The sequence below is a fragment of the Aspergillus udagawae genome, assembly GCF_001078395.1.
Source record: "Aspergillus udagawae IFM 46973 DNA, scaffold_4, whole genome shotgun sequence".
Lineage (NCBI taxonomy): Eukaryota > Fungi > Ascomycota > Eurotiomycetes > Eurotiales > Aspergillaceae > Aspergillus > Aspergillus udagawae.
In genome coordinates, this window is record NW_025091267.1 from 1,416,434 (window position 1) to 1,441,911 (window position 25,478).

Consider the following 25,478-nt stretch of genomic DNA (forward strand, 5'->3'; position numbering starts at 1 on the left):
TGGACCATGTGAGATGACGATCCGATGAGGCGTGGAGGGACGTGGGATAGAAGAAACTTACCAGTCAGGTTGGGGATGGGGGAAAGAAGAAAGAGGCAAAGAGGACAAATTTCTTTTGTTGAGGAAGAAGCAAGCAAGAAACGATTGATTGAATCTGGGCAGCAGGCCTCAGGAAGCTCTGGGAGAGAACCAATTAGAGCCGGACGGAAAGTGGAAACCCCGAGAATAGGACCTCGCGATGGCTGAGGATGGACTCCCCACTAGACCCAATCAGCGGGGAAGCTGGAGACATCTGCCACATCTTATCGGGGGGCGGATCACGTTCTCTCATGATATCAGATCATAGGTACGGAGGACAGAGTAGAAGAGACAGAAACGGCAACTGCTCGTGAGACCGTCGGAGATCAGACTGATTGGAATTAGAATCTGCCTGGCCATAGGAGCATGGATACCCCTGGAGGTGCATCAACAGTGACCCGATAAGGATTGGTGTTGACAGATTCAATCATCACATGCAAATACGACCAGTCATGTGATCTACCCCACTACTGCCCGGATGTCATTGGCGCATTCCGCCAGGGTCAGGGTGGGGTCGAAAGACTGAAGCCTCAGGCACAACAGCAGATGGCCAACGCTGCCAGCCCAGAAGAGCATACTATGATACTGTCGAGGTCTGCTTAGACTATCCTATTTTTTTTGTGGGAATATAGCTCAGTCTCTAATTGCGGTCTTTTATTTCCATCTGAGAATTTTCCTTCACAAGTGCGTCTGGATCAAAGCCAGGAATCGGCGTTGGGATCGGGGAGAATGGCGTGTCCAAGTTGCACAAGTCAAAGCCCATGTAAGGAGATTCACCCATCTGTTCGATATCGGGCACATCACATGCATCAAGCGGACATCATCTTGCATAAAACCAGGGGCTTCCTTTCGAGGGAAAGAAGATTCGGCAGTGCGGGACATTGGCGAAGGATGAGGGACAGTCGAGAAATCAGTGCCGAGAGGTTGTTGGAGCGAAAAGGAGAGAGTATCCACGCCAGAGTCAGCTTCAAGCATGTCCATGCCGTGCGCGTTTCCATTCAGGGACGGAGTTCTAAACTCCCATAGAGTGAGCCACGACCCGGCCTGCTGCAACCTCTGTGGATTGCAGATAGTTGATATATTGAGAGTGCTACATCGATCTAGAAAGTGTAGAGAGCATCAGGGTAATCGAGAATCGTCGGCAGTTGGATGCTCAAGTCTATCGTCGAACCCTCAAACTCTCGTCTCTCAAGGGCTCCTTGCCACTGCGCCACTTCAAACCCCCATACCGACAGATGATCTGACTGAGAAATCGTTGCCCTAGCTAGACGGGGATACTGCTCGCGAGCAGCCTCACGGGTGAGAAGGCGGACAAACTCGATTAACGACGCATCCGGGTCCCAGATAGTAAGCTCCTTGATCGTAGAGGGAAACACCTGGTGGACGAATTGTTCCATACTCGCGTGGCGGCTATGATGCGCCCAGACTTTGTACAGAGCCTGCAGAGCACTGCCACCGACTTCGAGGATCTCCAAGCGCGCAAAGTCCCGCAGCGTCGAAACGCCTCCTGCAACGTTATCATTGTCCGGGAACTCAATGTTCGTCTCGAAGGTGATCTCGCGGACAGAACTCTGGACAACTTGCAGGGTCCGCCATCCGTCCAGAGGCGACCACTCTTCGGAATCTTCGTCATATCCGTCCGTGTCAACCCAATGCAGGCGGAACGTTTGGAGATTCGGACACGCCTCGAGGGTACACTTGAGAAAATACGGCGGCGGCGCGCCCTCACCGAGATCGAGATCCGTCAGCTTCTCCAGAGTAGGTACTCCCGCTTTGCCGGGGTAAAACGTCTCAATGGAGGGAAGACTGAGATGCTCCAGACTCGGCGACGCATGCAACAGCCCGCTGATCTTCCCGTAACCAATAGCATAGTGGTCGCCGCTGATATAGTAATGCCAGATATCTAGCCTTTTCAACTTTGCAAAGGTCAAATCCTTTGGAAGCGAGGCAAGCACGCTCACCATCCATTCTGGGTTCATGGGAAACTTGAGGGCCTCGATGTTCGGACACGATGCGACCACAAGTTCTGCCACAAGCAGACTTCTTTCCACTCCGAGGTAGTCGGGCCAGTCATCCGGCAATGGGGGGAGACCAAGCTTGGCGATGCAGCTCTCCACCAGCTGTCGATCTTCGTCGTCGAGGTTCTCACCGTGGCCCGGCTCGTGGAAATCCAGACTAGTCACGCACTTTGCGAGATCAGGGCGGGCATCCAGTGTGCGGAGGAAAGAAAGAAGAGGCGCCACGGACTGCGAAGAATAGTAGTAGTGGTCGAACAGAAGCGGTTGGCAGACATCTCGGAGCCGCCGACATGTGCGACTGAGTCTGGAGAGATGCTTCTGGCTCAGGCTGTAGGGATATGTTCCGCAGCACAGGGCGCATAAATAGCTGCTGATCTCAGTCAGGAGCTCAACAGGAAGTGTATCCAGAGAAGGGCCTGCCATGGTCATCAAAGTCTTGCGTTTGCCTGGGAGTGTGATTTGGGTCCAATGCGACTTATGTAGTCTCCTGCAAGCGTCTAATGGTGATACTGTAGGCTGCAACCTGGTGGCTGAGTTCTGAGAGCTGTTATTGGAGCCTAGAATCCCCGCCGGGAGAGCTATACTGGAACAAGCGGATTAAAAGCGGCTCTTTCGTATTCATTTATGCTCGTCCATGGCTCATGACATTGAACATGATTCGGATAATTTAGCCGAGGAGCCGTAGCTCAGTTGCTCCTTGAGATTGTGGATCGTTTTGTTAAAGGATTGGCACATAAGGGTATATCTCTCAATGAATGCTTGCGTTAAGGTCGTAAAGCACGATATCTACAGAGTAGATCCATGGCGATTGGGAACGACGTGTAGACTAGATATATGGAAGGATAAGGTGAACCGCAGTCTAATCGTATTCTATCAAAGCCAGAGTTGCAAATGATACAAAGTGGTCTAAATTAAAGCAATCCCAGTAAAAGCACGGCTCTCATCCGAATACAACTGTACCTTCCGCTTCCCATCCACGTCCGTCCGGTAAACGCTGCCCCCAAGATCGGTCAAATAGATATGACCATGTTCCAGATCCAACTTCAACCCGATTGCCTCATTGAGATTCCGCGTGAGAACCTCGTAGCCCAGATGACCAGTCCGTTCGACCTCCGAACCGGTCTTGTTCAGCGAGACCCGATTCAACGAGTTTCCAAAAGGAAGCTCACCGCGATCCGTCCAGTACAATCTTCCAGACTCCTCATCAACCTCGAGATCAATGGGCTCCGGCAGATCCTCCAAGAGACAACGGATATCATCTCTAGTCGTGGCAGTCTGGCCTTGCGGCATGTCAATATCAGCACAGAAGATCCTGCCGTTGCCACTCTTCGAAGGTCCCTTTTGCGTCCAGTAAAACTTGCCGAGACGGGGGGCAACAGCGATGCCCACACACCACTTTGTGGCGTCTTGCATTTCTCCGGGCTGTTGGTAATCTCCCGTTTGGATGATGATCTCGAGATCACTTCCGTCGTAGTTGCATCGGAATATGCGTAGTCCCTCCCGGTCAGAGAAGTAGACTTTGTGAGCGGACTGATCCAGGGCCAGTTGTTTTGGGGTATTGGTTCTCCCTGGTGCTACAATCGTCTTGATATCTGAGCCGTCAAGGTTGGCAGAGTAGACGGCCCCGTCGTCCTTGCCTGGTACGCCCATGTTGGTCCAGAACATGCGTTTAGCGGCGGCATCAATAGCCAAGCCGTCTGGCAAAGCTTGGTCCTTGACCAGTACTCGTTGAAGCTTTCCGTCGGCGGAGAATTCGACGATCTGACCCGCGTTGAAACTGGGGGTGGGGCCCGACAGACCAACATCGAGGGCGATGATTTTGGTTTGGGCAGTAGTATTTGCCGAGGGTGATGCCGCCGGGTAAAGACCACCGTTTGCACACTTATTGCCGAGCTTACCCTTGTCGAGATAGTTCTCCTTCAGAAAGTTGACGGTCTTCTCGGGTGAGAGACCGCGCTCTGCAACGTAATGGCTTTCGATAAACGCGACGGTATCAAGGCCGACAGCTATCGTTCGTCAGACATAGCTGCTAAAATCAAAGGGAATACGCACCGTCCATTGTCTTGCAAGGCGCAGACCCTCCCTTGATAAACATCTCCTGCCACATCGAGTCAATCTCGTCCGGTACCGAGACCTCCTCCGCCAGGATCGTCAGCACCTCCCGCTTGACAGCCGCCCACAGACGATTGAAGATAAACCCGGTCGATTCCTTCCGAGCCACATACGGAAGGGTCGCAGCCTCCTTGGACCGCTCAACCATAAAGGGAAAGATCTCAGCCGCGGTATACCCATCCGTCATGAGCTCGACAATCATACACTGCGGCGGCATGTAGTAGTGCATATTCAGAATCCGGCGTTTTGTCGCCTCTGGCACCTTCTCAAGCATCTCCGAAGATTTGTACGACGAGGAGTTAGACGCCAGGATACAGTCACCCTGCGTGAGGGCATCGAGTTCGGCGAACGTGTCGATCTTGAGCTGGATCTTCTCCGGCACGGCCTCGATGACCAGCCAGGCATTGTCCACTGCTTCCTTGAGGCCCTCGGTTGCCTCTACTGCTCCCGGCTTCTGGCCTGTGCTCTCGGCATATGAGGCCACGTTCTCCCTGACGTAGGCCAGGCAGTCTGCGCGCTGCTGAGGACTCGGATCGCGGACTTGGACCTTGTAGCCTGCTGAGGCCCAGATGCACGCTGTACAAGTTAGTTCTATCTTGGACACTTGATGCGAGAAGGCATACCAATTCTACGACCAAGCACGCCTGCACCGAGAATGGCGACAGGTCGCTGACGATAGTTCTTTGGGGGCTGCCACGTTGGATGCATTGTTGCTGTGTATTTGCTCAGAGAGGAAAATAGGAATGTTTGAATCTGGTGAGAAGAGGATATACAGCAGAACGGAAGTCAAAGCATTTATGTGCGGACCCAGTGGCCACAGACATGTCTCCCGGCATATCTCCCGACATGACGAATGACGACCACATTCCGAGACGGTATGACGGACGGGATCCATTCTTCAGATGAGAGACTATCCGCAGCCGCGGGATCTACACTGGAGACAATTCAGTGCCTGGTTAACGCGTCCCGAACGGACAATAATAGCAATACCCTCTAGCAACCGGCTGGACGATCCAAGGAATACCAACGCTGATATAAACAAATCCGATTGGATAGATTGCCGCGGTACTCGGCATGCCGATCAACTGTCTATCGGGCCGCAAAGCTTGACAAAACAGGAGCCTCTCAATAGCATCGTGGCGATGAGCCATATATTGCGTCTCGTCATAGTATCCACTCTGTGAATTAATCAAATACTTTTGCCGTTTTCCGGAGTTCTAGAAGCTGTCGTCGAATTGATCGGTGGCATAATCGGAGAGCATGCTGGATCGATCTTCAACATCTCGGCGTGCGTCATGACGAATATTAACCAACCTACCACCTTAACGTAAGCCATTTCACCATATACAAGCCCATATTTCAAAGGTGGCTATCTCAACACTATAAGCCTGGATACTTATAAGACTTAGGATATACCTTTAGTACTAGTATCTCTATTAGATAGTATAAAGAGGGGAAAATCTGTAGCTTGTCCGTAAAGATAAATATATCTAGTACTAAATTATATACATTCGTCGGTCGATCGATATCAAAGCCATGAAATAGATGGATAGCGCCCTGGTTACAGCTGGATGCAATACCATTGCAAATGTTCATTCTCTTGAATGCGTTCGCCTACCCTCATGTGAAACACGCTAAGCCACTTTCGTAAAGTTTTCTAGAAGCCCTGGTTACGGGTTTCTGCATTGCATGGTACTGGTGCCGCTCGCTGCCGCAGCGGGAAGCCCTGGAATGACGAGTACAACGAGGAACGAGGTATATAAATGTCAGTTTGACGAAGATGAGAGCGAGGTCTTAAGAACTTTTCAAGTTCTGCCTTAATCTACTGCCGCATGCAGCGGAAAAATGCGTCATGAAACATGGAGTCTAGACGTCACTTGCCCAAGTCTAAACGTAGTTATTACGCAGAGTCCTTGACTCAAGCACGCATAAATATCAGCTCTTTCTCCATGAGTGTCTAGTTTTGTAATTCAAGCAGCGATAGCATCTAAATCAGCTTTGGAAATCCGAATATCTCTTGGCCAATCACGGTATGTTTCCTTCGTTATGCTCCTTCACTCTTATTCATTTAGGACACCGCATCTAATTAGCTATATAGATGTCTAATACTGCTTATGGTACCTTTGCTTCCGACGGCAATGGGAACTTCAACGGGGCGTATACCTTTCCCGACGGAACGCAGAGAATCTTCAATGGAAGATTCTCAGCTTCTGTTCCACCATTCAATATACCAGTGGCCTCACTTCAATACGATTCAGTTCCATCGGGCGTAGCCCACATCAAAGCTGGATCAGTGGTTGGAGAAAGGGAAGAAAAGGTCACTCTTGACAATGGTAGCGTTATCAGTGGGAACCTTATGCCACCTCTTGATGGGCGTTACAGTGTTACAGGACAAGGAAATTGGTTTGCAACATTTTGAGAAGCTGGTAGCTGTTGCGCTGGTCCAAAAGCTAAATAGGTGATTTAAGCTATAATAAGGTGCATGCTGTTCAACACAGCTGCCTCCAGGTTCTTAGATATTCAGCCTGCCTTTTGTATACTAGCACCAAATGGAAGAAGCCCAACAGTGACTGTAAACATCATTTAAATGTGGTTTCAACAGCATATCACATTATAGCGGAGCTCAGTGTAGCACACGATGAAAATTAACCAAGTTCTGATGCTGCAAAAGACAAACTATCTATCCTCTGTTATACACATACAGACAGCCACCGACAAATATAAACTAAAAACAAAAAATCTGATCCGTCATTTTGCCCACAGCACCTGGCGCCTCGAAGCCCAACGAGACAAGCCCCTTCTTCGCAGCATTAACCATCCCCGGCGGCCCACAGAGCATGATCTTCGTATCAGCCGCCGGCTTAGGCAGCCTAGCCGCCATCACCTCAGGCGTCACATACCCCTTACCGTACTTCCAATCCTCCGGCGGAATATCGAGCATATAGTAGACCCGGAACTGCTTCGGGTACCTGCGCGCAAACGCCTCCAGCTCCTCACGCAGCAGAATATCCCCCTCACTACGGTTGGCATACACCAAGCTGATCTCTGTCGTATCTCTGTCGTCTTCGCAGATGGCCCGGATGAGCTGGTACATGGGTGTGATGCCCGTGCCGCCGGCAATCATGCCGATCTTCTTGCACAGGTTGTGCTTGTACTTCATTGCGCCTTTGGGGCCGCGGAAGTGCACTTTCTCGCCAACTTGCAGGTTGGCGAGGTACTGGCCAGTCAGAAGACCGTCAGGGTAGCATTTGATGACGAGCTCAAGGTAGCCGCGATCGAGGTTGTTGGAGGTTGGTGTGTAGGATCGCGAGACGGATTGTCCGTTGACGGTGGCTTTTATGGCGACGTGTTGGCCGATTGGGAGGCCGACGATATCTGTGGGAGATGGCAGCTGGAAGACGAATCGGTAAACGTTGGGTGCTAGGAGATCTTTCCGCACGAGAGGGAGTGTCTTGTAGTCTTTGGGATTGAGGAAGCCGGGAATGCTGTGAGGATCTTGCTTGGGGCTTGCCTTGCTCTTGATACGAGGTGGGTATCGAGTGAAGCCCGAGTCGATCTGCGTCAGTTTCGACAGTTTGACTCCAACGACGCCGGTGATGATAGCGGAGAGCAAGGCCGCGGCTGCGAATCCATTGACGAAGCCCCCGTGTGGCAGGCGCATGCCGGTCAGGGCTGACGGCAACGGGTGGTGCATATCGGGCAGATATGCTTGTATGTGTTGGAGAGCGTGCGAGAGTTGCGAGGGTCCACGCCGAGGAGAGATGTAGTATAACAGGCTCAGGAAACCAGCCACCGAGCCGGCAGCAGCAACCTTGCGAACCCGAGACGAGCTGTTGCCTTTCACTACCGGCAGGGAGGTCGGTTGGATAACACGCACGGCTGACTTGCGCACAAACTGCGTTGCGTCTTTCAACGTTCCCACCAGATAGGTCTGCATGATTTCGTCCGCATCCTCCGAGTGTCCAACGTCCTCGTATGCGGCGGTCGCATCAGTACCGGCAACATCAATGAGCACATCTGCACCGCCTGGATGATCCCGGATGTACTTGGTGATATCGTAAACTAGGCAAGTCAGCACTGCCGGACAGACCAGATAGAGCCTGGGAGCCTGGACGTACCTTTGCCGTGAATGATCACCCAGAGATCATCACGGGTTTTATGCCCTGCAACGTCTTCGGTAGTAAATTCAGGCATTGTGAATGTCTGCAGTATTGGAGAGAAAAGACTCTTTTGTTTTGGAGTACTCAATAGGTCCTAGACGGGCTGGGAGGAATGATATAGTCCCGAGCATTATATCGCATTTCTCGGCTTTGCCTCATCCGTTTCGGCAACGGCTATTCGGCTGGAAATTACTTTGTCCTTGTTATCTTCTATTCATCCTATTGGCCATCGACCGAGAACGTGCCTGTCATCGTCACCGGCAATTGAGGCACGTAGATCAGTGGAGCGATTTGATGAATACCGAGGTAATATAGCCAATCGGAATGTCAGTTCTAAAAATGCGTCCGCGGCATGCCGCCCGAGTATACAGGTGCTGTCTTTGCTATCCGTGAGTAATTATATGTCTGGCAGTCAAATACTTGTATATAAGCTGTCAACAAGATCAGAAGTCTTGTCTGCACTGTCAGTCAGCAACCAAACCTAAAGAGCAGCTACCAAAATGCCATCACAACAGTTTTACCTTCTGGGTGAATCGATCTCGTCAGCGAGGACAATCTCGCTTGACGGCACCAATGATCTCGAGGGCTTGAGGAACCTGATTGCATCTCATTTTGCCATTGTCGAACCAAGTGGTGAGTCTAACTCCAATGCTCGACTGACGACACTGACTCTCCTAGGAATCGAATTCTCCGGACAAGACATAAGCCTCACGGATATCAATGAGATCGTCTCATCCACAACTCCCGTCGCCATCACCATAGACGGCCATGCCGTCCGGGACGCCCCCTCGCCCAACGGCCTCCCCTTCTTCGGCAACTTCTTCCAGGTCTTCCCAGACCACCTGGGCAACTACCAGCGTCTCTTCGAGCAGTACGGCCCCCTGATCAAGACCAACACTCTGGGCCGCACAGTCTACCAGACAAACGACCCCGTCCTCTCCGCCATCGTCTTCAACGAATCCGACTTCTTCACCAAGAAAATCAACGAGGCGCACCCGCTGTACTCGCTCAAAACCCCCTCCGCCGGCGTGTTCCTGGGAGACACAGATACCCCCGAATGGCGTGTTGCGCACAAATTCCTCCCGCCGGCATTAGGTCCCAAGGCTGTCCGACACTACGCGCCCACCATGCAGAAGTCCGTCGAGGATGCATGCACCATATTCGATCAGCTGGATGAGCGGGGCGAGGCCTGGAACGTGTACCAGTACATGCTGAAGCTGGGCTCGCAGGCGGTGGGCAAACTGACGCTAGGCATCGACTTTGAACACTTCTCTTCGGCGGACGCGCCGATCCACGAGATGGTGCACTTGATCGCGGAGGTGCTGTCGCTGAACAAGAAGGTGACGTCCAAAGGCGACTGGTACGCCAGTCTACCGTTTGGCGATCCCAAGCGTCTGAAGGACACCAAGACGCGCATCGTGCAGCTGGTTGAGGAATCGGTGCAGAAGGCGCAGCGCGGAGGCGTCGAGGATCTACCCTTACAGGATGCCGCGCTGCAAGCGGCGAACATGGTTGGTGAGTATACTATACCAACTCCGCCCTAACGACAGCTGCTAACGGCGATAGACTATGCCATCCGCGCAACAGACAACAAAGGCGAGAAACTGCCCAAGTCCAGCCTCGTCTGGGCCCTCGTCGTAGCCACCGGCGCGGGCTTCACGACGACCAGCTCGCTCCTCTCCTGGCTTATCTACGGCCTGGTCACCTACCCCGGCATGCAGGACCGTCTGCTCCAGGAACTTGTCGACCACGGCTTCGACGACAACACAGAGATCACAGCCGACTTCACCGACAAACTCACCTTCCTCGACAAGTACATCAAGGAAACGCAGCGCCGACACAACCCCTCCTTCCAGCCCGGCCGCACCGCCAAGCTCGACTTGATCCTACCGGGGGGATACAAAATCCCCAAGGACGCAGTCGTCATCCCCGCCCTGCATCACATCCACAATAACCCTGCCATCTGGGATAACCCTGCGCGCTTCAACCCAGACCGGTGGGATACGGACGAGGTGAAGCAGCGGCACAAGGCGGCGTATATCCCGTTTGCGATGGGGCCGCGCATGTGCATCGGGTTCAATTTTGCGCTGCAGGAGATCAAGGTGTTCCTGCCCAAGTTGATCTACCGGTATAAGTTTACGCGGGAGGGGGATGGCACGATTGAGTATGATCCGATGTTTCAGTTGATTAGACCCAATAATCTGTATGTGAGGGCTGAGAAGAGGGTCAAGTGGCCTCACAAGTCGGACGCGTGAGCCCAGCATTCGATAGTTGAGGATTGTATATAGACTTTAGAGACTTAAAGAACAAAGATAGATGCATTGTGTCTTCCGATCACATATGGCTGAGTGGTTCCCAGAAATTAAAAAACGAAGCCTCGTCCATCAACCCGTCCAGAAAATCACCGCTGAGCAGCGTCTCCATTGCGGGTTCGCCTGGGATAGACGCCGGCGTCTCGATGACAACCGGTCCCTGCCCGGCTGGCTTGCTCGCGGTGGATGAAAGATGGCGAATCGCTTCAGAGAATATACCCCGGTAATACGACGCGGCCGTGTGCACGTCCTGCATGACCTTGAGGATTAACATGCAAAAGTCGAGTTTGTTGAGACTGAGCTGCCGCGTGAGCGGATCGTCTGACTTGCAGTTGAGCAGGTGGATGTGCATGGCGGGGACGAGGAGGGGTGGACTACATCTGGTTAGAGACAGGATCGCAGGGTAGAGAGGAAAAGTAGAGAGGAAACATACGTCATTGGGCCGGCAAAATTGAGGAGTTTCTCACGGGCCAAAGCGTCGAGGATGGTGTTCGTCTGCAGTGCAGCAGCGTCTACTTTGGCACGGACTGCCGACTGATAGGTTGTCTGATTGATTGAAGGCACACCTTCTGGGAGTCGCTTTGTAAAAGGGCGGTAGAATGTAATCAGGAACGCTCTTCTCATGTCAGTGTGCTAGTAACGAGTATGAGAGGTCGACGTACTGATAATGCAACTGCAAGTGGTAAACGGCAAACCGTGCCCACTCGCTCTGCTCGGAGCTACATTCGTGCGGAATCTCGAGAGTCAGAAGCTCGGACTCTATAGCTTCAACTTGCTCAATAGTAGGATTCGGTCTTTTCGGCTGATTGCTCAGGGTCAGCGCATCGCCCAGGACCTTGGACAACCGCAGCAGGAGTATCCAATACTCGCCCAACTGAGCCAGGTCCCCCGGGATGAACAGGCTTGCCACCGATGGCGACACTTCGGACAAATCACTCAGAACATCCGCTGTTGAGGGCATCGGAAGATCACAATCGAGCAGGTTAATCCTCAACGGCCGTCCGAGGGTAAGACTCAGCCAGCGGTCTCGAAAGAAACAGGACCACCATAAACGCCGCCATAAAGCTCGTCGACGGCCGGTAATGGATGGATTGAACCTGATTGCGTCAGGGTCGCGATGGAGTCCCATGATCTGACCGAGGTTGATTGCAATTCCCGTCCAGTACCAGGGCTGGGCGTGGTTGTTCATCTCCGAGTGCCAGAATCCGAGCAGGAGGGCGGATTGCATCTGCGTGATTTTGTCGTCCCCGCCGTTGTTATACATACACTGTCACTATCGTAAGTAGCAGAAGTGCAAATCTCAATGGAGAGCGTACCTTTGCCCGGGAGTACATGGCTTCCCTCATCTCTTTCCTCGAAGAGTATCCGGCGACCGTACAAGTCTCGGCAGGGATAAACTGATCAGTTAGTGAGATGATGCAATTCCAGTGATGAGGGACTGACATTGACTGCCACGAAGAAAATACTCCACAAGAGTAGCAGGTTCCATTCGGCTGGTCGGTCATGCTGCTGCTCAAACTTCAATACCTGAGCAGCATCTACCACCGGTAGAATAGGATGCACGTGGTGGAAATAGGCACGGAGCAGCTCGCGACATATGTCGCTGGACGGCAATGTCAAGCATCCTTTAAACTTCAGATACTCGACATCCTGAGCGGTAAGACTAGGATGCGACGATGGCCGGAAGACGTGTCTGGGGACAGCATGTGTGGCGAACACATCCAAAACCGCAGAAAATCCCAGAGATTCGCCTAGTACAGTTAGCAGTTTTCGTATACATTCCGTCATGCAAGCAGACCAGTGTATATAGGCATATCGTCTGCTCCGGCATCCCGAGGCGCCAACGAAGCCGTGGCAAAGTCAGCGGCACTGCGCTCCTCGTCTTCATTCCGGCTCTTCTCGGAATACGGAGTCGTCGTCCCTGTCGCAGCAGTTGGCTCCGAAACAGCTCGTCCGGACTGAGGCATGTTTCTTGGGAGATTCGAAACGGTGCGGACACCGACCGTCTCACCGGAGTCGACTCGGGATGCTCCGTCATTCTGCTTCGGGCTGGACCTCGGATGAGGCACCGCACGGATCTCGCGCAGGGGCTGATTTCGTGCCTGCTGACTGTAACAATCAGAAATAGCTCTTTTGTATGCTGTACTGTTTCGTTTTATCTTGATAAGCATGTACATACGGCCCTCGTCGTTGCGCCACTGTGCATTCAATTCCATCCTGGGAACAATTGATGCAGGGAATCCCGGTTACCGTAACAGTGCAGCGCACTTTGCGTCGACGACATGCTTGGCATGCAACTGCAGAACGATTACGACGGCCGGACATATTCGAAAGCAAATAGCCACAACCCCGGGCTTGCTTTGACTGCCGAGTGGATGTGCTGTTGTAATTATGTCGGGGCGGAAATCCCTTGCCGAGGCAGAGGAACTGGCTGCCTGAGGCACCAACCAGTCTCATGACAATGGGCTGTAGCTTGATATGTTAGGTAAACAATTCCCAGAAATCGACAGGAAATGCTCATAAGTAGCATTTACTAGCTGTGCTCTACTTCTTATTTCATTGTTCTTTTGGATGCAAGGGTATGGTCATTAAGAAACAAGGAGAGTAGTATCAGCTATGTAGGTAGGTGAAATATAGTAGCTCCTATATACTCAAGATCAAGTTAGACCAGAGCTGACACCGGTGTATCAAAGCAGTAAAAGCAAACCTAGGGGATATGTATATCCTCATGAACAAGCGACTAACGCCTGGTATCAAGATATATGCAAAAATTCCAATGAGACCTATTCCGAGTCTTTGAGAATCAAATGCTCGATCTTCTCGGTCAGCTCATCCATCTTATACGGTTTGTGGATCACATCGTCCATGCCAGACTGCAGCATTTCCTCCTGCTGCTCTGCTCTCACATTCGCCGTTACTCCTAGTACAGGGGTATGCTCCGCCGACCGTTCCTTTTCATACTCGCGTATCGCCTTGGTCGCGGAATTGCCGTCCATTACCGGCATGACCTGGTCCATAAGAATGCAGTCAAAGTGGTCTTTCTTCACGGCATCAAGAGCCTCTCGGCCATTACTGGCCTCGGTGACGCTGAAACCGAGGCCTTGGAGCTTCCGCGAGAGGATGCGCTGGTTGATGATGTTGTCTTCGACGACGAGGATGTGTTGGCCGTCTATTTTGCCGTCATTTTCCTCCATGGACTGGGTCTCTGCTATAGAGCTTGCTGTGGAGCTTTCAATGTCAGTATTTTCGTCGGCTATTTTGGCCGTGTGGTCCTTTCGCTCGTCGGGATTGCAGCCGGGATTGATCTCTTCGATATAAGTCACCTCGGGGTCCTCCGGAATGGCAGGCGAGGTCATCTGGTGGTTCTCGTTGGTCATCTCATCTCCCAGCGACTGGATCTTTCGGTTGGTCTGGTCCATCTCAACCTTCGGGCTGGTGGACGATTCTCCCACCCTGCCGCTTTTGCGGACGACAAAGAAGAAGCCAAACGTGCTGCCTTCGCCCTCTTTCGAGCTCACCCCGATCTCGCCCCCGTGCAGATGACATAGCCGCCGACTGACGTTCAGCCCCAGCCCCGAGCCCCCGTATATACTCTCCGTCCGCGGCGTCGCCTGGTTGAACCGCTCAAACAACCGCTTCTGCGCTTCATCGCTGATCCCGATTCCGGTGTCCCGCACCGCAACCATGATATACGCCGTCGGCCCATCCCCCCACTCCGGCTGCTTCGTCCTGTCCAACCTCAACGCCGTCTCATCCGAGTTGAAGAACACCACGTTCGGCGGATACGACGAGGGCCGCGTGTTGGACGCGCCCATCGACACGCGCACCTTCATCTCGCCGCCGGACTTGGCGGTGAACTTGATCGCGTTCGAGACGAGGTTGATCAGCACCTGGCTCATGCGGTCCAGGTCCGCCATCACCCAGTCAATCCCCTGCTCCTCGTACGAATGATCCAGCTTGTAGTCGAGCTCGATGTTCTCCTTGCGCAGCTCGGGCCGGAACATCGTCAACGAGGTGGCCAGCTGGGTGCGCGGCTGCACGCGGCGCGGTGTAAGAGTCAACATCCCGGCATCGACCTTGGAGAAGGTCAGCACGTCGTCGACGATCTTCTTCTGGTGCGCGACGCACAGCCCGATCGTCTCGGCCGCCTCTGCGATGGTCGTGTGGGTCTCCTCAGCCGTGCTCTGCCCTTCGCGCGCACGTTGTATCGCTTCGAGAATGTCTTCGGTGCAGTGGAGGATGGCGGAGAGCGGGTTCCGCACCTCGTGGCTGATCATGTCGATGAACCGCTCCTGCTGTGTTTTGCGCTGCTGCGCTTCCTCGGCGATTTTCCGCTGCGAGAGCTCGGCGGTCTTTTCCTGGGTGATGTCGGCGATGGTGCAGATGGCACCGCCGGCGGTGGTGAGGCCGAAGAGGGCGAGCTCGTCGGGGCCCATGGGGCTGAGGGTGAGCAGGCGCCAGGGACAGTCATGGTCGCAGGTGCGGTACTGGATGCGGAGGGGCTGTTGGGCGCGGGAGGCCTCGTGGTAGGCTTCCGCAACGCGGTCGTGGTCGTCGGGATGGATGGATTGGGACCAGCAGTCGAAGGAGCGCGGGTCGAACTTGGTCATGAGGTCGCAAAAGCGGCGGTTGGTGAAGATCGCTTCGTCGCGGTGGTTGAGGATGGCGACCCCGATGGGCAGCATGTCCGTCAGTTGCTGTGCGGAGATGCTGTGCGATGTCATTGTGCCGGTTCCATGTATTCTGCTGTGGTCAGTCTCGGAAATTACTATACTGAAGCCATTGCATTGCGACCGATTGGTATATCAAAAGGCCGAAGAATGAAGAATTGGAATGTGGAGATATAGAGTTTCAATGGTGACGTCACAGAGGCCACCCACGTTGAAGGGATGATCGAACCATAAAAGTAGTATACTTGTATTTCATATCCAGGGGTATATATTCAGGAAAAGTCATTAGCTATTACGCTACATACATAGCACAACCCGAGCTGCGGTCCCATCACTTTAAAAAGCCATCACGGCGAATGCTCCTACTACGACCGCCCCCAGGCTGATCGCCTTGCGGTCTCCTCCGTTCGAGAGGGTCGCCGAGGCGGACGGGGTGCTGGAGTGGCTGGAGTGGCTGGGAGAGCCAGAGGCAACCGCGGAAGAGCCGCCAGTGCTGTTAGGAACAGTCACAACCACAGTCGAGGTAGGAGCATTAGTGGTGCTGCTCTGGGTGACTAGGGTAGTGGCGGAGGTCTCCGAGGTGGTGGTGGTGTCGGCACTGACTGAACCAGAAGTCGCGGTACCAGTAGCAGTAGTCGTGCCAGTGGTCGAGGGCTTAGAAGAAGACTCGGTCACGGAAGAGGACTTGGTCTCAGTCGCGGTCGTGGCCGTCGAAGACGAGTTGGAAGTCGAGCCAGTGTGGTCTGGATTGGAGATACCAAACTGCGTCGAGTACTGGTACTGGCCGGTGCCTTCGACGACCAGCATGAGGCCGTAGTGGGTGGTGTCGGGCTCGAGGGAGGTGCTGGGAGTCCAGGAAAAGCTACCGGAGTTGGGGATGTTGTCGGCCAGGGTCGCAATGGGGACGACATTGGTGCTGGGACCGCGCAGGAGAACCAGGGAGATCGGCCCTGTGGTCGTGGGGTCCCATTCGATTGTGTAGGGCTTTCCAGCAGGCACCTGCTCGTTCAGACCGGGCTTGACGATGGCATTTCCCGTGGGGTCCTGGGTGTAGTCGGGCTTGGTAGCGGCCATGGCGAGAGCCGCCAGGCAGGAGACGACAGAAGCAATTGAGAGACGCATTTTAATTAATAATTGGAAGTGGAATGATTGTAAGGTAGGATTGGTGGTGTAGAGCGTGGTGTTATATCGTCTGCAAAAGAATGGACGGATCTATATACGATCGGCAAACGAGTGATGGACAATCAGACGACCAGAAAAGGAAAGGAAAAAAAGATCAACGCAACGGGCAAGGCGAACTCGTCTTCTTATGATGGAGGCTATGCCCTCCTTGACCAGGCTGAGGCGACATGGCTGTTAGACTTTGTCAAGTGGTGGATGTTGCGGCTCTTGTCGATGCTACTGATATTTTGGCCCGGAACCAAGCCAAACCAATGTTTTAGCGGGGATTTCAGCCTCGTCTGAATGGTTGTAAGGGAAATTGTGGAAATTTGACTCTTGGACCTCTTTGGCACTATCCCCCCAAGTGTCTAGCCAGAGGGGCTAATTATTAAACGAGATGAGTTGGATCCGGATCCGCGCGCACCACAGTCGACATTTAGATTAGGACATCTCCCGTCTGGGACAAGTAGATCAGGATTCATCAAGGTGCTTTAGCCTTGTGGAGGTACACGATAAGTATAGGCCAGCTATCCTCTCACAACATGTAAACATTCAATCCCTCTTCCTCAAGACCAAAGACCTACTGGCAGTATTCAAAAGAGAAGACACGTCTAGTCCACAATACCTTGGCAAACAGACTACTCTCTAGTACATTTACCCGGCCAATCCGCCGACAGTCCGACACTCTTCCGGAAATGAGGTTACATCTACGTGCAGTAAAGGAGCCAATAAGCCGCAGACTTGGTCAGAACTTTTCTCTTCATATCACGCTAAGCCCGGAGGAACACGGCGAAAATCAGGCTCAGTCCAATAGTCCAGGGACCAAGTGGGCCTGACCCAGGAACGGGTGGATAAGCCGCCCAGTCTGGGTGCCAAAAGCCAGAAAAAGCAGCAAAAGAAGCTATTCTTGTTCTTACTCTTGATCTGCTCCCGGCGGTCAACGCTCGGCGTCTGTTGCTGGATCGGGGATAATGCCAGGCAACGATCGAGAGACACTGGTGGTGCCTCTGATGGCCGACGGAGTACAGCAGATCAGATCCTTTTTTGCCGCAATCATGAAACCCTAGCCAATCCTATAACCGTAGCAAAACACTGAACCCCTCACTAAAGACTGGCCAGGTCCAAACTAAGGATAAAAGCCCACTTCTTCCTCCGATAACGCAAGGTGCAAATCAAGACTCCAGACCCATCAAATGCCCCTTTTGTAGTGGCTTGGCATCTTCCAAAGTGAAAAGAAAAGATCGGTTCGATTACGGCCCTGACAGAGTTCAGTTTTAACTTTCCAAATCTTCGTGTCGACCCATTCCCTGGACACATAAGCTACAAGCCTTGACACAAGACGGAAATAGCGACACCGGTGACTCTTGGACTGCAGAGATCGCTAGGCTAAATAGCCGTTGTTCCATTTGCTGGCACTGCCCCTTCACCCTTAAATGTGGTTTAGCGACATTTATTGACACTTGACGCTTACCATGTTGGCATAACTGCAAAGCGTCACTACCATACTCATGATTGATCGCCGCGCTCGTAGTCCGTCTCAGTCCTGCAGTCCACGTCAGAGGATGAACAGAGCATATTGACTAGAAGGTCTAACCCTTCGAGGTGCCGCCGCTATTGGTGCCCTCAGAATGCATAAGCGCTGCAGTCATCACACGCACGGGCCTTCTCATTCATTTAACACCTTGAGGCATTGCGGCTCGTGCGTTGCGTTACATTGACTACGGTTATTACTCCAAAGACGAGGTTGGCACAGGTCTATGAAGAGGTGAGTCATGTCAAGAGCATATGGTAATATCTCTACTCATGATCTGGCGGAACTTATCCCTAGTAAAGCGAGGACGTGTGCTTCTTTTACGGCAAATTCCCGAGTTTTGTCCTGAGGCGACCATTCTCTTATTGTGTCATCATCAGACAGTCAACCATACTCTGACCAGACTCCTGAGCTAACTACTCCGCAGCGACGATTGGGCTAATCCTGCCGTCATGGATAAAGTCGGGCCACATATTAGTGAGGATGAGGTACTTGATACTATCCTTAGTGTGGTTGAAGACCGTAGCTCTAAATATATCTGGGATCCCACTCTAATACTGCGCGTGGCCGTTGGTGAACTTACCTGTTAATTACGCAGCCAATCACTAATCCTAGGTATTATAGATATTATACAATTTCTATAGAATAACTGGAGCAACAACCCAGGACTAAAAGAACTACCCTAACATACGTAGCCACCTAACTATGGGTTAGGACTCTATAACGACTAGGTAGTTACTGTGCATTAGCTATTTTACACTTACTACAGACCAGTCTCTGACATCTGCTGTATTTCAGCGCCGTGGACTTTAGTATCAAGACCACCCCCAGAGATGTGCTGCTTGTGGGAGACTATCTAAATTAAGACCATGAGGAATAGCTACGCGACTAGTTAGATGAGGCATCACTGGACGCAGGGAAGGGTGGTGAACTACACACCTGGAACACCTGGATGAAGACTGCAATAGTAGCAAGAACGAGGATCCTGCCAGTATATCTGAGGCATTTGAGGCGGCTGACCACGCCCGCTTTACGTTCCGAGTCCAAAGGAGAGTTGAGGACGCTTGCAAACCCCGCAGATTTGACAGATCGCTTGCGGGTGACCAGACTCGGTACCGTCGACTGTTCATCAGAGCTTGTGCCAGCGGTAGGAAATCCCAGACCCATCTGCACCTGTCGAATGACCTGAATGAAATGCTCTCTTTGCTGGTCACTCTCGAAATTGGACCGTACACTTGAAGATTCATCTTCGAGGAGCTGTACCAGGTTATGAATAATCCCATCAGGGAGTAAAGTCTTTTCGAGCTCTAAAGCGGCCGCCGCCCTGTAGCGTACACGGCCTAGGTTATCCTTGAGATGCGTACCGAGAGTCAGGATAGTGCTATCTGAGAATTTGTTTTGAGGTGCTGAAATCGGCGCTGGCGTGTCGTCGGGATAGACAATCTTATCTTCCCGAAAGAGTAACATCAGATCTCGAATAACGTCCCCAGGATGGTCGGCCGCTGCCTTTAGGCCGAGAGTACTATCGGCGCTGATATTCTCATCACGATGCAGTAGCAGCGGTAGCAGATCCTGGATGACATTTCGGGAAAGAGACCTCTGAAAAAAAGCGCTGGCTGCGTACCGTCTGAGCATAGAATCTTCGTGGCGAGGCTCACGGTCTAGTTGATCGAAGAAATCTCTTACCAACTCTCCGCTTGGAGCATTTGACTGCCAGCCGTTTTGTAAAAGCCCTGTCACAAAACGCCAATAGATAGTATAGTGCAAATCGTATTTCTTTGCCTGAAGGAACAGTCGGGGTGCCATTAAACAGTCCTTCGTTGATTGTTGACCCACACGAAAAAGCGGGAGAGACTTGTTCTGTAGCCAGTGCCTGACAAAATATCTCGCAGCAAAGAACTCTTGGAAGGTCAAGTGAAGGAAACGAAAACTTTGCTCGTGTCTCTGGAGAGTATCGTCTGAGGTACACAGAAATGAGACCTTCCGAAGCACACGGTCGCCAGCGCGAGGAAGCTTCTCTCCGTGCTGTTTGAAAAGGTTGTAGAACGATTCTCGGTCTTTCCACCGAAATTCGATAATATCATTGGTGAGCCCGTGGAAGGCGAGTCCCTCGATTAGGTTGATCTCATTGAGTATATAATCCTCAATGTCAGACTCGAAGATGTCTTTCACTCTCCCTTCCGTTAGCGGCATTCCTTGGTCATCTCGAATGCCCAGCTGCAGAACGTCCTTTCTCCACAGCTTCAGCACAATTGCCTGATAAATGCTGGTCATTGTCGGCGGCTTCCCTTCCAATGAGGCTCGCTTCCAACTATAGCATAGTGCATCTAGCTGGATAGGGATTCGCATGAGGCTTTGCATAAATGGATGCTTTTGCAAGAAAGACTCAATCTCCCTCGCAGTTCCACCGTCAGGTACAATCTCTGGGTGGTTGATGTAGTTGTTTACCTGGTCAGGAAGAAATCCTATAGTTTCTAGTTCGAGATCGATAGTCCCTAGATCGATTTGATCCGAGGAGCGGGGTCTTGTCGTGATAATGGCCTGCGGTTGCTTCAGCAGATGGGACACAAAATCGTGCATTGGCGTGCCTGTATCCCATTCACTGGAGAATTCATCGAGACCATCGAGCAAGAAAAGTACTCGGTTGCTAAGGGAGGGGTCGTTGACAGCCTGCGACAATGCTCGTGCCAAGTCTTTGCCATCAGGTTGTTGCGAGAAATATTCGTCATAAAACATACTTTCCAAGTTGTACGCAACTGCCATTTCCAATCTTCGCCGCAGCTTGCGCAATGGAACCCACAATACCCAGTCGAAAAGGTGGCTCCACATTTGATGATGGAGGTGGTCATAGACGATCTTCTTGCAGAGAGTCGTCTTTCCTACTCCGGCCCGCCCTTCTATTAGGATGCGTTTGGGCACCGAAGGCGTCTGAGATGATCCAGTGCGTGGTTCAAATAGTGAAGGCAAGGGGATTATGTCTGACTCCTTCTCCGCTTGCACCTTGAGGCGTGACATGAGAGAGAATGATTGATGATTCTCGCTGACCTCGAGTGAGCGCTTCACCAGCGCCAGATTTATATAACAGTGACTCATTGGGAGTTGTTGACCCGAAATACGTTCTATATTAAGCCGCTTCCCTTCAGTGTAGAACGCCTTCAAGGCAGCAGTCGCACGAGGGGATTGAATGGTGGCTGCCCGCATTTTGACATCCTTGGTCAGCTTTCTCATAGCCCCCCTGGATATTATCATTACATAGCACTTACTGTTCGATACCTCCAGATACGAAAGGAGCTCTTTTGCAAGAGCCGCGGCAGCTGCAGCGGCATAGGGATCCCAAATATCGTTTCTGTGCGAGTCCGCATAGTTGGAGATTCCACGAACAACAATGCAGCGGAAATCATTCATAAGGCCCGCTGCCTCCATCTCAAAACAGATCGCGCCCTCGCTACTCTTACTGATCATGTCCCGCTCCTTTGCATTCTTCATCATGCGATCCCCTGATGCAATGACCCCGTAATGAATGAAAGGTCGATCCAGAGCGCTGCGTTTCCGCCGGGGAACTGCCTTTTGTCTATCGCAGGACTGGCAAGTTGGCTGATCTATGCAATGGTCGTAGTCGGACTTGAACAAGATGTCCATCTCAGGCGACGGTCTCTTATACTCGGACAATGCTGGAAATCTTCTCAGCATATCTCCTATGTGACTTGAAACCATATTAGTCCGCACGCGGTGATCAGACTGCATTTTCGGGAGAATAGCCAGCCATTCATTGGGCGGGGGGCACAAGAATCCTTTGCGTTGAAATCCAGTTGTGGTCTGCTTTCCCAGATCGTATTGCACAACGCCACCCTGAATTCCAGTTGGAACACTGATGACCACATCTCCCAGACGAATGTCGGTAGTGTCGCTAGGCACGCCACTTCCAATGCCCACGAGCAATCGAAGCGTGACTGACGGGAAGGTGCGCGCTAAGTCTCGTGCGACGACCGCAGCGGAGATCGTACCTTGATAGCCGGCAGGCAAGGACGCGATAATGACATTGTGCTGACAGAGCCGTCCCAGAACGTAGTTATTTGGGTCACCGTGGGCGCTCGGTAGTGGCTGATGTTCTTCGTCGAGCATATATCTCACTGCACTCAACTCAATCTCGAGGGGGGTGAGCAGCGCCACTGTATATGCATCATGAGATAGACGTTTCGTTTTGATCTCCATTGTACCTTGAGGTTGTCAGCGTATCTGGTGGTCGGCGCACTTGATTTTGCCTACTTTACTACGTGATAGACTGTCTTCAACAATCGACTCAGCCTTCAAGAATTCAAGAAGCCTTTGAATTTGCCTGCTCTCAAGCCTCATATCCTGACAGAGGAGCTGATTATGAGAAAGCGTATCAGACTGTCTGGATGGATTCTGGATGGACAGACTCGAAAAGTTGGGGAGGAGTGCAAGGCGCATTGGCAGCAATCGAGCCGGGGCTGTGCAGCCCCGGTGCAGAGTAGCCGCCCTGAAAGCGCTATATGAGCGAAGATGGCAAATTTCATTACTTGATGTATGGCAAACCCCCATGGATGGAACAGACGTTGCTGGCCAACCGCCCAGTACCCCTGCGGAAACACCTGCACTCGACATGAAATGGTTGGACAGGCAAACAAGAAGGCGGTGCAGTCTGACATACTACAAATATTACAGGCACCAGCGGGCGGCTAGGTAACCAACCCTATGGTCCCTAATGCCAAGACTAACGTTACATCGGTCCATGTAGGACTGTGGGTAGATAGAATCAACAAGGACTACTGTACAGGTAGCAGTCTATTATAGGACCTTTGAAAAGCCTCAAGGTACCTAGAAGGAGGAACCATATAAGGTCTTTACCATTATATCTAGCACTCCTAGTTTAGTTTAGTTCCTCATATTCAACATCAATATCTCACGTGAATACAAGTTCACAGTTCACTAGTCTAATTCATCAGTACTCTCTTACTATTAAGTATAGGCCATTGTATTAGTATGGTCAGTTATATACCTGGCTAGTATAGTATTAGGCTACCTGGTCGGTAGGTTTCAGGCAAGTATCGGATATAGTCCAGAGACTATATCACCCTCCCAAAGTAGTGACTAGCAGAAAACAGCAGAGACGGATCCCAGGGTGTGACATTTAACTGCCTAATATGGTAGGATCTTCCTACCTATTACCCTATTCCTAAGTTAGATTCTATATTTTACTGACTAGTATGCAGTTAAGAGAACATGAACATATGGAATTAGCAAAAAAAATATGTATATATGTATTTTTCTGGAGTTGTCCTGGCATATGCAACACTCGGAGAATTAGGGCATGGTACGAACAAGCTTGGTCACTTCAATCATTTATAACCTTCTTTCGGGTCTGTCTACAAGATATCAGCCATTCCTCAGAAGTCAATCAACTTGATATTGTATGAATTGTAGAATTGCATCCTGCAATCTGATTGGTGCCTCGTCCGGCCCACCTGTTTCCTCGGCAATGGCCGGTTATTTGGACCTCATCATCGTCCATGTCCATGTGATATCAACTATAATCGATAAACGAAGAACGGGGTAGACTAGATATGGAATATGCCAGCAGTCATCAGAGCATGCATTATCTGTCACAAGAGAAAGGTACGGAGTATGCCCCCAAATATGTGATGCGTCTCCTAAGTCCTGCAGGTGAAATGCGATCTGGAGAAACAGCAGCCATGTAGCAACTGCATCAAAGCAAAGGCCGAGTGCCTGTAAGCCTCTCCTCGACAAGATCGTCCTCTACTGACACATCAGCCCATTCACCCGCAAACGCAAAAGAATCACCAACAGCCTGTCCCCCTCCCGGGAGGACCCGCGCACTGCATACAGTCCCGCCGCACCCATCTCCACTGAAAAAAGCTACAGCGGCCGCAGCGAGTACCTCAGCGGGAGTGTCCCCTTTGACGAGACCCTGGTGCAGTCCGGCCAGGATGCCCTCGACACCGACAACCACGACGACATGCAGCTCTTCCAGCACCAGCGGGTGTTTGATCTCCCGCCCAAACCCGTCCAGGACCATCTCATCGACTGCTTTATGCGGTACTGCGCGCCGTGGACGCCGATCATCGACCCGGATTGGTTGGCCGCGGAGTCGCCCTCTCCGTTGCTGTTGCAGGCCGTCTTGCTCGCAGGGAGTCGTGTGTCTGCGCCCTCGGAAGACGTATCAAGTAAGGACTTTTACCGCAAGGCGAAGCTGCTCTATTTCTTCGGGAGCGGCAACAACTCGCTTATCTCCATCGTCTCGGCGTGCCTGCTGCACTGGTATAACCCCGTCGGTCCGGAGAAGGTCTCGACTGACACGAGCGGGTTCTGGATCCGCACGGCTGGCGCCATGGCGTTTCAGATCGGATTGCACAAGGAGCCTGCCGCGAATGCAAAGGACCGGGGGCTGCGGAGAAGGCTCTGGTGGGCTTTAGTCGTATGTCATGTCAATTTACGGTAAAGCATACACTGACGGCGTAGGTCCGCGATAATATCATCTCCGCCGGCACGGGACGACCCCGGACCATCAACCTCAGCGACAGCGACGTCCTCCCGCCAAGCGTGGACGACTTTGACGTCCCAAACGACAAGTCGCAGCTCTTCGTCGCCTACACGACGATCTGTCTGCTGCTAGGAGACACAGTCGAGGGCTGTCTCCGCAAGACCATGTCCCTAGACCGCCGCAGCCAGCTCGAAAATGCCCTCTACCGATGGATCAACCAGTCCCTCCCTTCCCTCCGCGCTGCACCACCACCGGACAGTATCTCTTCCACACACGAGTTCGAGATCAACCAGCTTCTGATCGTCTACCTGGCCATACTAATCATCCTGCACCGCTCGCCCACGCCCAACAGCATCCCGTCGGCGGCGTCCCTTGTCGCGGCGTCCTGCATCGCCGGGATCTTCGAGGACTTCCACCAGAAGGACCAACTGCAGTATCTCGGTCCGATCTTTGCGCTGTACGGGCTCAGTGCCGGGCTGTCGCTGCTGTCGGCGTATAGATACGAGCCGCTTAAGGAAACAGCCGAGTATGAGTTGTCCATTATCAAGCTTTGTCTGCAGACGCTGTCGAAGCGCTGGCGCTCGGCGGTGGGCCCGATCCAGGCGCTCGACAGGTTGACGAAGCAGGTGCGGCGACAGCCCTTGTTTGAGGGGAATGTGCCGAGTCTGGGGCCAGGTCTGGTGGATTTCTTCAATGGAATCGATCGGCGGCTTTGTCGGCAGTGGGGGGTGATACAGGGAGATAGGGTACTTTCTAGCCAGGTCTCGAGTTTGGAGACGGCAAGGCGCGATGTGATGCCGTTCGATGGGTACATGGACATCTTGGACCAGAATTGGGAGGGGTCGGGGTTTGACTGGAGCGGGTCTTGGTTGTTGGATATTTGATTGACACCTAACTGTATGATATGATATGA

The 25,478-nt window shown here is 52.2% G+C and overlaps 9 protein-coding genes across 9 annotated transcripts; 2 read left to right on the top strand and 7 right to left on the bottom strand.

Moving 5' to 3' along the window:
• Positions 1-1,178: 1,178 nt before the first annotated feature.
• Positions 1,179-2,525, bottom strand: Aud_005879 (uncharacterized protein; the record flags this gene model as incomplete). Its single annotated transcript, XM_043290795.1, has 1 exon — positions 1,179-2,525. The coding sequence occupies one exon, from the start codon at positions 2,523-2,525 to the stop codon at positions 1,179-1,181; it is 1,347 nt and encodes a 448-aa protein (XP_043146730.1).
• Positions 2,526-3,002: 477 nt separating this feature from the next.
• Positions 3,003-4,916, bottom strand: Aud_005880 (putative 3-hydroxyacyl-CoA dehydrogenase; the record flags this gene model as incomplete). The annotated part of the gene is made up of 3 exons (XM_043290796.1): positions 3,003-4,102; positions 4,149-4,784; positions 4,832-4,916. The coding sequence occupies 3 exons, from the start codon at positions 4,914-4,916 to the stop codon at positions 3,003-3,005; spliced, it is 1,821 nt and encodes a 606-aa protein (XP_043146731.1).
• A 2,017-nt stretch (positions 4,917-6,933) lies between these two features.
• Aud_005881 (putative cytochrome b5 reductase) lies at positions 6,934-8,402 on the bottom strand (the record flags this gene model as incomplete). Its single annotated transcript, XM_043290797.1, has 2 exons — positions 6,934-8,270; positions 8,327-8,402. The coding sequence occupies 2 exons, from the start codon at positions 8,400-8,402 to the stop codon at positions 6,934-6,936; spliced, it is 1,413 nt and encodes a 470-aa protein (XP_043146732.1).
• Positions 8,403-8,868: 466 nt separating this feature from the next.
• Positions 8,869-10,623, top strand: Aud_005882 (cytochrome P450; the record flags this gene model as incomplete). Its single annotated transcript, XM_043290798.1, has 3 exons — positions 8,869-9,001; positions 9,047-9,883; positions 9,935-10,623. 3 exons carry the CDS (start codon positions 8,869-8,871, stop codon positions 10,621-10,623), a joined length of 1,659 nt encoding a protein of 552 aa, XP_043146733.1.
• A 79-nt stretch (positions 10,624-10,702) lies between these two features.
• Aud_005883 (Zn(II)2Cys6 transcription factor) lies at positions 10,703-13,137 on the bottom strand (the record flags this gene model as incomplete). The annotated part of the gene is made up of 7 exons (XM_043290799.1): positions 10,703-11,054; positions 11,114-11,296; positions 11,343-11,947; positions 11,997-12,077; positions 12,124-12,431; positions 12,479-12,789; positions 12,860-13,137. The coding sequence occupies 7 exons, from the start codon at positions 13,135-13,137 to the stop codon at positions 10,703-10,705; spliced, it is 2,118 nt and encodes a 705-aa protein (XP_043146734.1).
• A 326-nt stretch (positions 13,138-13,463) lies between these two features.
• On the bottom strand, positions 13,464-15,404 carry Aud_005884 (putative sensor histidine kinase/response regulator; the record flags this gene model as incomplete). Its single annotated transcript, XM_043290800.1, has 1 exon — positions 13,464-15,404. The coding sequence occupies one exon, from the start codon at positions 15,402-15,404 to the stop codon at positions 13,464-13,466; it is 1,941 nt and encodes a 646-aa protein (XP_043146735.1).
• Positions 15,405-15,686: 282 nt separating this feature from the next.
• On the bottom strand, positions 15,687-16,472 carry Aud_005885 (GPI anchored serine-threonine rich family protein; the record flags this gene model as incomplete). The annotated part of the gene is made up of 1 exon (XM_043290801.1): positions 15,687-16,472. One exon carries the CDS (start codon positions 16,470-16,472, stop codon positions 15,687-15,689), a length of 786 nt encoding a protein of 261 aa, XP_043146736.1.
• A 2,458-nt stretch (positions 16,473-18,930) lies between these two features.
• Aud_005886 (uncharacterized protein) lies at positions 18,931-22,254 on the bottom strand (the record flags this gene model as incomplete). The annotated part of the gene is made up of 1 exon (XM_043290802.1): positions 18,931-22,254. One exon carries the CDS (start codon positions 22,252-22,254, stop codon positions 18,931-18,933), a length of 3,324 nt encoding a protein of 1,107 aa, XP_043146737.1.
• Positions 22,255-23,634: 1,380 nt separating this feature from the next.
• Positions 23,635-25,449, top strand: Aud_005887 (transcription factor domain-containing protein; the record flags this gene model as incomplete). Its single annotated transcript, XM_043290803.1, has 4 exons — positions 23,635-23,679; positions 23,728-23,792; positions 23,836-24,499; positions 24,544-25,449. 4 exons carry the CDS (start codon positions 23,635-23,637, stop codon positions 25,447-25,449), a joined length of 1,680 nt encoding a protein of 559 aa, XP_043146738.1.
• Between the last annotated feature and the right edge of the window lie 29 nt (positions 25,450-25,478).